Source organism: Pteronotus mesoamericanus, unplaced genomic scaffold, assembly GCF_021234165.1.
Source record: "Pteronotus mesoamericanus isolate MK-2021 breed Mesoamerican mustached bat unplaced genomic scaffold, CSHL_Meso_final scaffold_85, whole genome shotgun sequence".
In the NCBI taxonomy this organism is placed as follows: Eukaryota; Metazoa; Chordata; class Mammalia; order Chiroptera; family Mormoopidae; genus Pteronotus; species Pteronotus mesoamericanus.
In genome coordinates, this window is record NW_026555329.1 from 25,138,365 (window position 1) to 25,152,385 (window position 14,021).

Here is a 14,021-nt window from a genome sequence, read left to right on the forward strand (position 1 = left end):
TTATCAAAGAACCAGCTCCTAGATTGGGTGATCCTTTAAATTGTTCTTTGAGTCTCCATGTCATTCAATTCTGCTGTGGTCTTCATTATTTCCTTTCTTCTACTCCATCTGGGCTTTGTTTATTGTTGTTTCTCCAGTTCTTGAAACTGGAGGGTTAGGTCCTTTATTTGAAATGTTTCTATCTTTTTTAGGTCAGCTTGTATTGCTATGAACTTCCCTCTCAGGACTGCCTTCACTGTGTCCCATAGGTTTTAGACTGCTGTGTATTCATTTTCATTTGTTTCCAGAAACTTTTTGATCTCGTTATTGATCCATTCAGTTTAATAATGTACTATTCAGTCTCCATGAGTTTGAGTGTTTTTGAGTTTTTTCCTTGGGTTGGTTTCTAGTTTCAAGCCCTTGTGGTCCAAGAAAATGCTTGTTTTGATTTCGATTTTCTTGAATTTGTTGAGGCTTGTTTTGTGTCCTATCATGTGGTCTGTCCTTGAGAATGTTTCGTGTGCATTTGAAAAGAATGTGTATCTTGGTTATTTTGGGTGAAAGGTTCTATATATGTCAGTTAAGTCCATTTCATCTAATGCATCATTCAGTTCCACAGTATCCTTGTTGATGTTTTGTTTGGAAGATCCAGCCATTGTTGACAGTGGGGTGTTAAAATCCCCTACTATCAGTGTGTTGTTGTCTATATCTTTCTTGAAGTCCTCCAAGATTTTTCTTATATATTGGGGTGCTCTTATGTTGGATGCATGTAAGTGTCCAATGTTTATGTCTTCTTGATGGATTCTTCCCTTGAGTATTATAAAGTGTCCTTCTGGGTCTCTTTTTATGGCCTTTGCTTTGAAATCTGTTTTGTCTGATATAAGTATTGCTACCCCTGCTTTTTTCCCCCCGTCCATTAGCTTGGAATATTATATTCCATCACTTTACTCTCAGTCTGTGTAGGTCCTTTGTTCTGATGTGTGTCTCTGATTAGCAGCATATGTGTGGGTCATGTTTTCTTATCCATTCAGCTATCCTGGGTCTTTTGATTGGGGCATTTAATTCATTTAATTTAAAGTTATCATTGATAGGAACTTATTCATTTTTTTCCTTTGCACCTGTGATCCTCTCTTTCTCATCTTTTTCTTCATCTTCTTAAAGCAGTCCCTTTAGCATATCTTGTAGTGCTGGTTTGGTGGAGGTGTACTATTTTAGCTTTCTTATGCCTGGGAAACTCCTTATTTTGCCTTCCATTTTAATTGAAAGTCTTGCTCGGTAGAGTAGTGTTGGTTGCAGGCCGTTTTCATAACTTTGAATATTTCTTTCCATTCGCTTCTGGCTTGTATTTCTGTTGAGAGGTCAGCTGCTAGCCATATTGAGGCTCCCTTGTATGTTACTACCTGTTTCTCCCTTGCTGCCTTTAGGATTTTCTGTTTGTCTTTGATATTTGCCATTTTAATTATGATGTATGTTGGAGTAGGCCTCACTGGGTTCCTCTTGAATGGAACTCTTTGTGCTTCCACTTGTGTGACTTTTTCTCTTCTCCAATTAGGGAAGTTTTTCCATCATTACTTTTTCAAACAGGTTCTCTCTCCCTTGTACCTCTTCTCTTTCTGGTATCCCTACTATACAGATATTATTACGTTTCAGGTTGTCCTGCATATCCCTCAACACCTCTTCATTCTTTTTGAGTCTTTTTTCATTTTCTTGCTCTTTCTGGGAGCTTTTTTCTACCTTGTCCTCCAGCTCACTGATTTGATCCCTGCTTCATCTAGCCTGCTTTTGAATCCTTCTACTGTGTTCTTCAGTTCAGATAGTATTCATTTCTTCTTGCCTCATATTGATAGTTTCCATGTCTTTTTTCATTATGATATAGTTTGTAGTAAGTTCCTCATAGTTTTCCTGTAGTTTTTTGTAATTCCCACTGAGCTCACTGAGCTCATTGAGCTTCCTTAGAACCTTTGTTTTGGACTCAGTATCTGAGAGTTTACTTGCCTCTCTATTTATTTCTCTTTGTGGAGATTCCTCCTTTCCTGATGATTGAGGGGGTATTTCTTTTCCTTCCCATTATTTGTGAGACTCTTCTTTTTTGCTTTTGCTTCTTAAATTGTTCTGTCGATTTCCTGACTTTGTGGTGTGAACTTCTATGGTAGAAGACTGCTATTTTTTTTTTCTTTCTTTCTGGATCTGCCTCTGATGATGTCAGCTGTTAACCCTGTCTGACCTTAGGCAGTCTTTAAAAAGCGTCCAGGAATCTACTCTCTGTGTCTGTCTCCTCTAGTTGTTAATCTAGTCATACCACAATTTTTTTATCCACTCATTTACTGATGGGCACTTAGGCTGTTTCCCGCACTTGGCTCTTATAAGTCGTGCTGTTTTGAACATTGGGGTGCATAGGTTCTTTTGACTTGGTGTTTCAGGATTTTTAGAGTATAATCCCAGCAGTGGAATTGACAGGTCAAAAGGCAGTTCCATTTTTAGTTTAATATATAACTTCGTAAGTATTTTCTTCAATGTCTGCATTTTATTTCTAATTATGGATTCATTTCATTCTGTTTTTATAGCAATGTACTGGTATAACTATGAAGTTTTAAAGAAGTGGTTGTGTGAGAAATTGAGTTTACATGAACCGACATTTATGATCAACTTCACTTCAGGGGCATTGTCTGGTTCTGTAAGTTTATTCTTTTGTTGTTAATATGCCAGAATAATGAAAATGGTCTTTATATTAAAATACAATATATAATGCAACATTTCATGTCTATGGAGATAGCACTTTTGAGCTGCACTCCTTTAAAATTTCTAAATATTTGCTACCCTATTGTGAGGAAATAAACTACCAGCCATTCAAATATTTTAAAATGCATTTTTTGTCTGTTTTTATTATAGTACATATATGAGGGGGGACCCAAAACAACCCAGAATTATCTTCTGGAGGGCGGGCCCCTGTAGTACAAGCTCCCCCACTATGTGAGTGCTCTAGGAACCCATCTGTTGTCGGTGTACCAGCTGGCATTGTTGTGCAAGGCTGTGGTCTGCTTCAGTGAATTGTTTTTTTGAAGGTTCTTTCAACTCGTTGCCCATTTCATGATGGGTGATTTATGAGTGCACCTGCCCACACGGCGCTGAGTGTTCAGCAGTTTTTGACCAAAAACGGCATAACCCCTGTGCCCTACCCTCCCTATTCACCTGATCTCACCCAGAGCACTTTTTTTTTTGGTTTGTCTCCTTGGATAAGAAGTCCTCAAAGGGAAATGTTTTGCCATTGTGGAAGAGGTAAAAAAAAAAATTGTCAGAAGCACTAAAAGGCATAAAAATTGATAAGTTCAGAAACTTTTGAGCGGTGGAAAAAATGCCCTGATAGGTGTATTGCATCAAATAGAGAGTATTTTGAAGGTGACTGAAATATTAATGTGTAATATTAAATACACAATTTTTTATAAATAAATTCTGGGGTATTCCCCCCCTCCTTGAATGAATATATCTTCAAGACCCTGTTTTCAGTTCCTTTAGGTATATACACAAAAGTGGAATGACTTAGTTATAATTCTATTTTTAATTTTTGAGGAACCCTTATATTGTTTACCATAACAGTTGTACCAATTTATAATCCCACCAGCAATGTGTAAGGGTTTCAGCAATAGCAATCTGAGAATGAGGAACAAAGTTGGAAGAATCACCCCACCTAATATCAAATTGTACTACAAAGCAATAGTAATCAAAACAGTATGGTACTGGCATAAAAACAGACACATAGATCAACAGAACAGAAGAGAGAGCCCAGAAATAAACCCATACCTTTAGAATCAGTCAATATTCAACAGAGAAAGCAAGCGCATGCAATGGGCTAAATATAAGTTTATTCAATAAATGGTTTGGGAAAATTGGACAGATACATATAGACCACCTTCTTACACCATACACAAGAATAAATTATTAAGTAATATGCTAATTAAAAGATATAATTTTAGGAAAATTGAAAAGAGAGATTTAAATTAATCAATTTTTCTTTTTGATAGTTTGCAGCTGTTGTGACTTTGCCATTTGATGTGGTAAAAACACAAAAGCAGGCAAAACTTTGGATGTATGAATGTCATAAAAGTAAGTTTAATTAATTTAAAATATTTTTAAGATGCCATGAAAATTTTTGTCTTTCTTTCCAGATACTAAGTTAGGAATATCTGAAATAGGGGTAAGATTATTTTTCCCTCGGCTTTACTCTTTAACCGAAACTAATATACTCTTAGAATGGAATACCCAGGAAAAAAAATACTCTAAACACAAAATGTAAGGAATCTTAAAGTCTATTTATTTTGCCTGCCATCAGTTAAATCTTATACCTGCTCTCTATAGAAGATTAAATTATATAAATATTTTTTTCAAATAAATCTGGACAAGTCAGGGTGAAGGATAGTAAATTACTGGGAGACCTTTTTCTTAGTGTGTTTTGTTTCATTAATATGCACATACATTTTATTTGATTTTTAAAAATTTTTTTCTATTTACTTTGTTTTCCTTCTTTTGATGTTTTTCCCTATTACCCCATTTATTTTTACTCCTTTGTAATCTGTAATTTCTCCTAGAACAAAAGTGTACTCTTAGTCGTGTCCTCTAGACCCATTCTGTCAATGTTCATTATCTGTAGAAAGTGTAGCAAACCCACTGGAAAATATCCATTACAAAATTATGACACGTAAGCCTTGTGTAAGCCTATTGTAATGTAAATAAGTGGTTCTAACTCACCAGAATATTTGCATACAAAATAAAATAGGTATACTAATGTTGAAAGAAACATCGATTTTAGACCTGAAAACGAGCCTGGTGAATATTAGTGACAGCTTTGTCCTTGACTTACAAAAGTCTAGTCCCCTGTAATAGAAGCAAACTAAAACCTGAGAGGTAATCAAAGTTTATTATCAGGGTTCTCCCACTTCCCTGGTTTAGGTGTGAGCCTTCTAGATGCCTAAGCCCTATCATCTTTTCCCACTTGATAGTTCAAAATTATTGTTTTACCTTCCTTTCAGAACATCAGAATTTCTGTTTTTTTCCCTGGCAAGTAAACTACTTAATGTAGTAGGAATATTGTCTTTGGTGTAATTTGCTGTAAACGTTTGATGGCTGTGGCAGTGAGGTGGCGGCGGCAGCCATAGTGATGATGAGGGAGAAGGAGGGAATCTCTGTAGGTAGACTCTTACACACACTAAAGTTAGATGCACACTTACCTAGGTAAATAATCATTGGAGCCCCCTGGGGTGCTTTCTCCGCCACACCAAAAGCTGAGCACTACACCCAGTGGCCTCTTAGCAGATGTAAGGTGGGGCCCTAACTTGTGTATTTTGAAGATGTTGCTCAGGTGATTGTATATCCTCATTGAGACTGGCAGCAGAGAGGCATCTTCTTTCACTCAATTTAACTCTTTATCTATCACTGGTTTTTTTTCTCTAATTACTATTTCCCTGTTTAAACCCAAAAGATAAACCTTAAGTAAGCCTTGGGTCTTAATATTCCATGATTATTGTTGGTCACTTTTACTTGTTACTCCACTTCAGCTATGAATTATTATATTCAGCAAGATGTGTTTCTATTGCAAACTGCACTTTTGATTTGAATGATAAAAGCTCATTTTTTCCTAATTTCTTTGGGTGCTATTTATCCCCATGAAAGAAGGAATATATATATTTCGGCTCCATTAGAAGTGGATTCCTCCATTCCATAGCTCAGCTATACCAAACCCTTTATCTCTGAGCAAAATAAAGAAAATATGATGGTCAGTTCCATGCAAGAATATGACCTCTGTATAATGCACTGAGAACTTATCTCCCAGCCTTCATCCATTAAATGGTCGACTACCACTGAGTGCCTTCTTGGTGCTGGGCACTATGCTGGTGTATTCAGACAAATGAGGAGGCAGCCAAGTCCTCAAAGAGCTTACAGTCTGGTGGAGAAGCACATTAGGATTTAAGAGCTGCTCTATCCTGTGACAGAGGTAACCTTTACCTCATTTATGAACACATTATTTATATTTAATTTCTTAAAGTTTAACCTCTGGTTTTTGCTTTTTAAACCTGGCTAAGATCTACCTGTTTTCTACAGGTTAAACTTTTTCTCTGAACATATTCAATATCTTAAAATATTTAAACAGAAATTAAAAAATCATTAAAAAAATGTTTACACATGGCTAATAAACTTCTAAGAAATGCTCAGTCTTAATATGAGTGAGGAAAATGCTGCCCAGAACAGCAGTGCAAGAACACTGTATATGCGCTGGATTCTTGGGGAGGATGCGGAACAACGGGAGCTGTCATGTCTTGCAGTTGCAACTACAGATTTGGAACTGCTTGGGAAAACCATCTGCTAATATCAAGAAACGCTTTTTGAACGAACAGGTCCACTCCTCCTAGATGGGTGTCCTAGAGAAAATTTTGCACATATACAAGGATATTCACTGAAGGATTCTTACTCCCCCCAAATTAGAAACCACCTAAATGTCCCTAGCAGGGACATGGATAAATTGTGATAATGCATATAATGTAATACCATACAATTAAAATAAATAAAATATAACTACATTTGCTAACATATAATCCTAGAGCACAAGAGTAATGAGCCCCATTCCCTTAAATGGCAATATTCTAAAAAACATTTTTGAAATGCCTTTCTCTAATCTCCCTTATTTCTTAGGTATGCATAATAATGTGTAATTTAATCTTTCTTAATGACTCAGAGTTGTCATCAATGTACATGAGTTTTGTAATGCAGTTCTCAGAAGCTAATGAGGGAAATATAGGAGTGTTTGCCAATCCTCCAGTTTATCTCAGATAAAGACAAATTTTCAGCATGTCAGCTGTCAGAGTTCACGTGGTAGTATGTCTGCTACTTGGCAGACTTTTTTTAGTTATTGCATGTAGTAGTCTGTGGGCTAAACCAGCTGCTTAGAATCATTGTGTAAAAGGAAGGTAAGTGAACTTTGTGTATTTACTGCTCATTCTTAAGCTTGATGTTTGAACCTCAGTGAGATCTAGTTTTGAAAATATAAATTAATGTTTTATATGTCTCAGTTATTTGAGTGGTTGCAAATAAGTGAGATGTTATGGTCAGTTAAAGGATAAATCTGCCCTGTGGAGGAGACAGGACTTACCTAATTTATTTCAAGACGAGCACATCTATTCAGAAAAGTTTTAATAAAGTAGGGCCTTACTAGGAAGAATGAACTATTTTCTTGAGAACCTCTTTTTAGGAAAAAACAATTCTTAATGTGTATAATAAAAATTTAATGGAAAATGGTTATCAGGACTTCTCTTTGGTTTTGGGAACACCATGAATATTTCAGTACATCTTTAATTTTTTTTCATTAATGAAAGTTTTTAAGATATAGAAAAAGTATAAAGAATATCCACTACCTAACTTAAGAAACAAACATTATCAGTTCAGGAGAAGCCTTCTGTGTGTTCCTCTTTGGTTACATCTAGCTCTACACACCTTTAAATTTACAGTCTTTTTCTAGTTTTTCCTTTTAATGAATCCCAAAGGCCACTGAGAAATTAAGTGGTAATTTATAATGATGTTTGTTTGTTTTTTTTAACATTTAGTTTCTACGCCTACGTCAACCTGGGCTATAATGAAGGACATTGTTGCTAAGAATGGGTTTCCTGGGTTATTTACAGGTAAAAACATTTGCTTTACCAAATCATTGAATAAAATTACTTTTACTTTTAAATCTCTCCTTCCTAACTTTTCAGCCAGAAATTATTGAAAATATTTTACATTTATGATTTTCTCCCAAACATCTTGTCTATAAGTTTAAAAGTGTTTTAAGATAAAATTTCTATATAAAGTAACATGGAATTAAAGTGAGGAGGTTTGGAGTAAGTTTGCTTTCTTGTTCTTTGATACCAGTTTATGGCACAATATTGGTCACTTCATTTAATTTGATCATTATCAAAAAACTTTTTAAAAATAAGGTAAAATTTGTTCTGAATTTTTTTTTTTTTTTTTTTTTTTGCTATTTTCTTTGCAGGCCTAATTCCCCGTTTAATTAAAATTGCTCCTGCTTGTGCCATTATGATCAGTTCATATGAATTTGGAAAGGCTTTTTTCCAGAAACAAAACGCTCAAAGACAGCAATACTAGTGATGCTGTTTCAACGTGAAATAACCATGGCCAAATAATAAGATGGAGACTCTTAGGCAAGAACATTTATGTCACACTATAATGATTTTGTATCTTTCCTGCCAGTAATTGAAATGAATGGAAATTTCTACCTTGATTCTAAGTCATAATCCTTATTTTAAAATAAGTTTTCCTATCCTAGCTTTTGAAATATTGAAAGAGATGTTCCAGAAATCACAGCCATTGAGCTTTTTATAAAGAAAAGAAAAATTATTCCTTAGTACTGGAAGCAATAATCTGAGTTAGGCATTAAAGATTATTATTTCTGCAAGGGGGAGTGATTTTGCTGATTGCATTAAAAGTTCACCAAAGTCAAACATGGGTGTATAGTGAAAAACACCATGTTTAGACTAGTAAAAATAATGATTTGGCACAGCCATATCATGATTCGTGTATCACTGTTTGTGGCGTTCTCTAGGTCACTCCATTTGCTTGTTGTATTAAATTTGATGTTATTAATATTGTATCAGTCACAGAATATTTCCAAAATTTCCTTTGATGATATGCATCGCACATTAGTATGCTAGAACAAGAAACTAAACAGACAGCAGTTTCTTTGAAGAAATAGCTTTTGGTCTCTACAGGCTAATGCCTAAGTAACTTAGCTTATGACTGTAGGACAAGAAATGGTACTCTTTTTTTTGAAAAAGCACTTTATTGAAGTCTATGTGTATTTTATGAAAATGTGAAGCATTTTTACCCCTAAAATAGGTAATATATTTAGGTGATAAATCTCTTGTGTTCATAGAGGAATTAATGTATTTGTATTATAGTAGAAAGGAGCTTAAATGTTTTACCAGGAATAAACTATATAAAATTTGTATATAACCTTTTGTGTTTTTATCCTGTTGATTTACCTTAAATTTGCAAGATACATGTCCATTAAAACATAAAATATTTATGATTTTGTTATATTTTCATTAAAATATTTTGCTTACATTAAAATTATCACTGTGTCTTCAGCTAAATATTTTTATATAATATGTGTGTGTGACCATTTAACTTGAACACTGGTATTTAACAGTACTAAATTTACCTGGTCTTGCTATGCTTCTTTTTGAAAACTTATTGGTAGAAAAAGGCAGAAATTTAGGACTGTGCTCCAAAAAGCAGTCATGTGTTTCAACTTACTATCACTTATAAATACCAGAAGGGATTTTCCCGTCCCTCCCCCCCAATACTGATTGCACTTGTGGAAAATTATTGCCATTTATGACTAAAATAACAAATCTAATTCCTTAGATTTTCTAACACATATATACGTGCAATTTATCTGGATGAAAAGGAGGATGAAAGAAAGCTTCAGTTTTTTCTCTACTTTAAAAGCATTTAAACTTTTGTTTAAAAAAAAAGTAGCAACCACAAAGAGTTTGGCTACAAATTGTGTTCTTGGTAATGTTTCTGAAGGGAAACAGTTTCATTTTTATTAATGATAAATTTTCTAACATGTTTACTTTATGTGTAAATCTTTTAAGAAGAAATGTCTTATAACAGCATTGTTTGTCACCTTTCATATAATACATATTTGATTTTTTAAATGAGTAGGTATAAAAATAAGTTTTCCTTTTATTTATGGGAAAATTATTCACTATGCATAATCATAAATGCCTCCTTTAAATTCTTCCCTCCCTTTTTCTAGGACACAAATTCCAGGGATGTTGGCAAATTTAGTCTATCGCTTTTGAACTTTTTTCCAAAATGCATTCTGTCACTCAGCACTTACTGAGCCTTTTAATGTGGTGGCAGTAGGAAAAACACTGGAGATAAGATGGTTCAGAAACTGTCACTGGCCTCAAGTGGGTTTCAGAACTGTGGCTGAGGGAGGGGTGCAAGGGGAGTGAGGGGAAGGCTGAGGGACTCTTCGCTTAACCTACGGCTGGGACCGGTGATGCAAACGAAATGTACCTGCAGGCAGGCAATGGGAGGCAGTCCAGCAGTTTGAGCGAAGGGTACTAGATACCACATGGCAATGTCATAGGAGATTAGATTAGGAACATAGCCTTGTGTGCCAAACAAGAACCAAGAAAGCAACAGGAAACAAAGAAAGTATTTTGGTATAGTTCTAATAATTATAGAGTTGGGGTTTTGGTCTCTTTTCAACATTTATCTTTAATGAAAGAAAACAGGACAGCATTATCACAGCGTAGAAGAGAAAACACCAGTATGTGTCATGTAGTAAGGCCCGGTGTTGTGTAGTGAAAATTTGTTTTAGTTGTGTTTTAGAAAAATAACTGACAGTATGGAAGATGTGATTTATAATAAGGTGACCTATTTAAAAACATTCTAAAAATTTGGTTTTGACTAAAGTATGCTTTTAAAAAGTACTTTAATGACACTGATATAACTTTGTATCACTTAAATTTGACTCCCTATCAATTAAAAAGAACAAATGCTGAACCCACATAGAAGCTGCTTGCTTAAAGGAAGAGCCAAGTGAACTAACTAAAAAAACTGAAGAGCCCTGATTTTCAAAGCAGTCATGTGACATTTCAGAGGTAACCCAATGTATTAGTTTATCAAAATTGGAGATTTTACCTAATGATAGGAACTTAAACAGAATCTCCACAAATTGAAAATGTGTGACATTTTTTTACCACTTGAAAGCTTGTATGTAAATCTAATAAAGATGACTGAGAAACTGATTTAAGGTTTCTGTCGAGCATAATTAGTACCTTGCGTTTGGCACTTACCTCTTACAGACGTATACGTGTGAGTTCGCTTAATGCTGACATCATCCTAATGCCATCGCACAGGTGCTGAGAAGACGGTGATGTTTCCCTTGGACAGGTGAGAAAACAAACGCTGGCCATGACATATTCCAGTCAGTGACACTGCCAGAGACGCTGCTGCACTGGGCCACCTTAATAGCTGGTGTGTATTCTAAGGCGTGTTGTGTTTTTTAAAAAATAAAATGCATTTAATTTTATATGAGTTGAAATCAGGATTTCTCCAAAACCATTTTCATATTAGTATTGTAGACATTAAGTAATATACATTTATCCTATTTGTTAGTTCAGTGTGCAACCTGAATCAAGTAACTCTTCATCAAAGATAAAATAAGACAACTAATGCATAAGTACAAAATGTTTAATATACATGCAGCAAGTATAATACATCAAGGCAACAAAATACACATAGAATTAGCATATAATTCAGCATTCCATTTTAGGGAGAGTTTGTGAATAAACACTACCACCTAAAACTAAAGATTGAGACAAGTTGCTTCCTCATGCACACATTAACTATCTCTAACTAGTATGAAATGAACCTGAATTCGCAGTAGCAGATGAATTTTATACCAAGAGCTCCGAGAAAGGAGGAAAGTCATGATCCTCAGGTGTCATGTTTAAATCTGCATTTAGCAGCATGTTAAGATGCACAGGTTACAGTATACGTTAGACAAATCTGAAAAATTTTATCAATTATGGAATCTTGAGTTAACTTTCTGTATTACAAAGAAGTCTGGAAAAAATGTAACGATGGTGTTTGTTAATTATTGAAGGAAAGTGTGAAGTTGAGAGTGGACCATGGATGAGTGATAAAGCATTTAAACATTCTGATAGTTCTTAGGGAAGCAGCAAAAGTGCTTAAGGCCAGCCTAAAAGTTTTGAAGTTCCCCCCCTTAACCATTTCTCACTCCCTACTCCTAAGATTTCCATTGTCCTAATTTTATACCTTCCAACCCCCTTGCAGTGTAAAAGTTGCTTTGGATACCTCACTAACAATAAGGTATACAGAATTAAGAAATTAAAGGTACCCTTTCTCAAGAATATTTGCATTTCTACAAGTATAATACTAAAGCCTTAAGCTAAAAGAATAAAGCTCTGAGTAATTCTGGAACAACTAAGATAAGTCTGTCCCTGAAATGACATTATTTCATCTGCTTTACATATAAGACTGAACCTGTTACTATTTATTATTTTAAATTCCAAATTATGAGAGTAAAGCTGTAAAGATTGTAGAGAACCACCACACTCCTACATCTCTAATACAAAGAATGAATGTGATAAGTTCGCACTTCTTGCCTCCCCTCAATAAAAATAAATTGCTTTAGGAAGAACATTCCTCCTATATGTCAAAGCTACTAAGTTTGAATGTAATGTTTTATTAATAAACAAAAATATAGTACATATTAAGTCCCCAAATAAGTATTGTAGCCTCTTCATGTAAACAACGTATAAAACTTCTTTGGCACAACTGACCATGTTTTCCTCGTATTACTTAATGTAGAAAATATACTTAATACATTTTTCTCTTCCAACATGGTGGTATTTTTAGGGACAAAATGGATAGTTCCAAAAAATTGCAAAAACATTTAAAATACAGCTCATAGCTTTTTAAAAAAACAAAACTTTTTACCTGTAGAAGTGCAGGGATTTTTAATATCAACTTTAAAATGAGATTGTGGCATGATTAGTGATAGGAGCTGTAAAACCTAACAGGACAGAATTCATTGGTTCACACAAGGGATAGAGAACAGCATGTATGCCAGACATTATGAAGTATGGTGATACCCTACCGATGCTAATTTAAAAGCGTCTCATACCTAATTGAACTTGAACTTTTTCCTGATCAAATACTTTTTCAACACCTGTTATGCTTTAATGTTTAATTTTTGAGGTATATTTGATCCTTTTTAATTGACGACCTTTTAAGAAAATTTTGGGGAAACAAAGATAAGAAATTTATTCATTTTACCTAAATGGCCTAAAATGTTGTAAACTACTTTCCCTATGACCCTAACAAATTTAGTAACTGCCTAAAGGCACATTCCTACAAAATTTATAAAATGTTAAGTGGAATGTTACGTTGATACCAAATGATAATAACTGTTAAAGAAAAACTAAATAAGCCATTGTCAAACTGCAGCTGAGAAAATTCTCCTCATTTTAAAAACAAGGTTTTTTAACATTAGAACCTAGGAAGAAATTAATGGAAAGTAAAATTAGTAAGTCATTTTTATAAGTTTTAGTCACTGAATAAAAGAGGAAAGAAAATATGTAGTTGAAGTCCCAAATAAAACCTTGAACTGTCTCTGGCAATTATGATACGTTAAATTATATGAAAATCAACTGAATAATAAATATGTACAATTTGTAAAGGATTATTAATTTAGAGGATCTTTGAAAGTTGTTTTTAGGTCTATTCATTTTAAACTTCCTCAGTGAAAAATACAAGAACTTTAAAATGAGAAATGGCAGGATCATTTTTTCTTCACTCAGTTAACACGGAGTGGAGTGAACTCTGAGCAACAGGATCCCAGACATGTGCCACAACAATATAAAACTCCAGAGGTTTTCCCAGCAGTCAAACTTATGTAAATAGAACATTGGCAACATAAAATCTTTTGGCTTTTACATAAAATTTCTCAGGATGGAGTTAGGCCTGGACTTGTCATCTCTGTTGTAGGACTTGCAAGATAGTCATTAGATTTTAGGCTAGTTAGAGATTTGTAACTTGCCACTGATGTTAGAGACCCACAGAGACCAAGTAATGAGGGAGTGTCTTCTTTACCTGAAAATTAGGATAAAATAAATATTTAATTGTCCTTGAAGAATGATATCAAATAAGGACTTAAAACCATTAAAAACTTTATACTTTAGAAAATATTGTATGTTTTTGAATGTTATGGCAACAAATGCGAATACATATATGTATATACATAAACACATAAAAAAATAACAAACTGGAGTTCATAATACTTTAAAAGCAATTTATTGACATGGGGGGAAGAACTTGTAAGGTTAACAAAATTTCTAGCTCCGATTACAGAGTGGTAGTTCCTGGCAGGAAAAAAAATCAGTCATTAGGAGCAGAAAATTGATTTTTGTTTTATAGCAAGAAAAACAAATTTTGTTTTAAATGTGTTGATA

At 34.2% G+C, this 14,021-nt stretch overlaps 2 protein-coding genes across 5 annotated transcripts in view; one reads left to right on the top strand and one right to left on the bottom strand.

Moving 5' to 3' along the window:
* SLC25A40 (solute carrier family 25 member 40) overlaps window positions 1-8,967 on the top strand; it is a 45,220-nt gene extending 36,253 nt beyond the window's left edge. For all 3 annotated transcript variants that reach the window (XM_054563966.1, XM_054563967.1, XM_054563968.1), the window contains 4 exons: window positions 2,544-2,653; window positions 3,999-4,080; window positions 7,569-7,643; window positions 7,997-8,967. In XM_054563966.1, coding sequence (XP_054419941.1) covers window positions 2,544-2,653; window positions 3,999-4,080; window positions 7,569-7,643; window positions 7,997-8,109 — 380 coding nt within the window. In that variant the 3' untranslated portion in view covers window positions 8,110-8,967. The remainder of the gene's footprint in view (window positions 1-2,543; window positions 2,654-3,998; window positions 4,081-7,568; window positions 7,644-7,996) is intronic.
* Window positions 8,968-11,253: 2,286 nt separating this feature from the next.
* RUNDC3B (RUN domain containing 3B) overlaps window positions 11,254-14,021 on the bottom strand; it is a 143,800-nt gene continuing 141,032 nt past the window's right edge. For both annotated transcript variants that reach the window (XM_054563897.1, XM_054563896.1), the window contains one exon: window positions 11,254-13,662. In XM_054563897.1, the coding sequence (XP_054419872.1) occupies window positions 13,517-13,662 (146 nt within the window). In that variant the 3' untranslated portion in view covers window positions 11,254-13,516. The remainder of the gene's footprint in view (window positions 13,663-14,021) is intronic.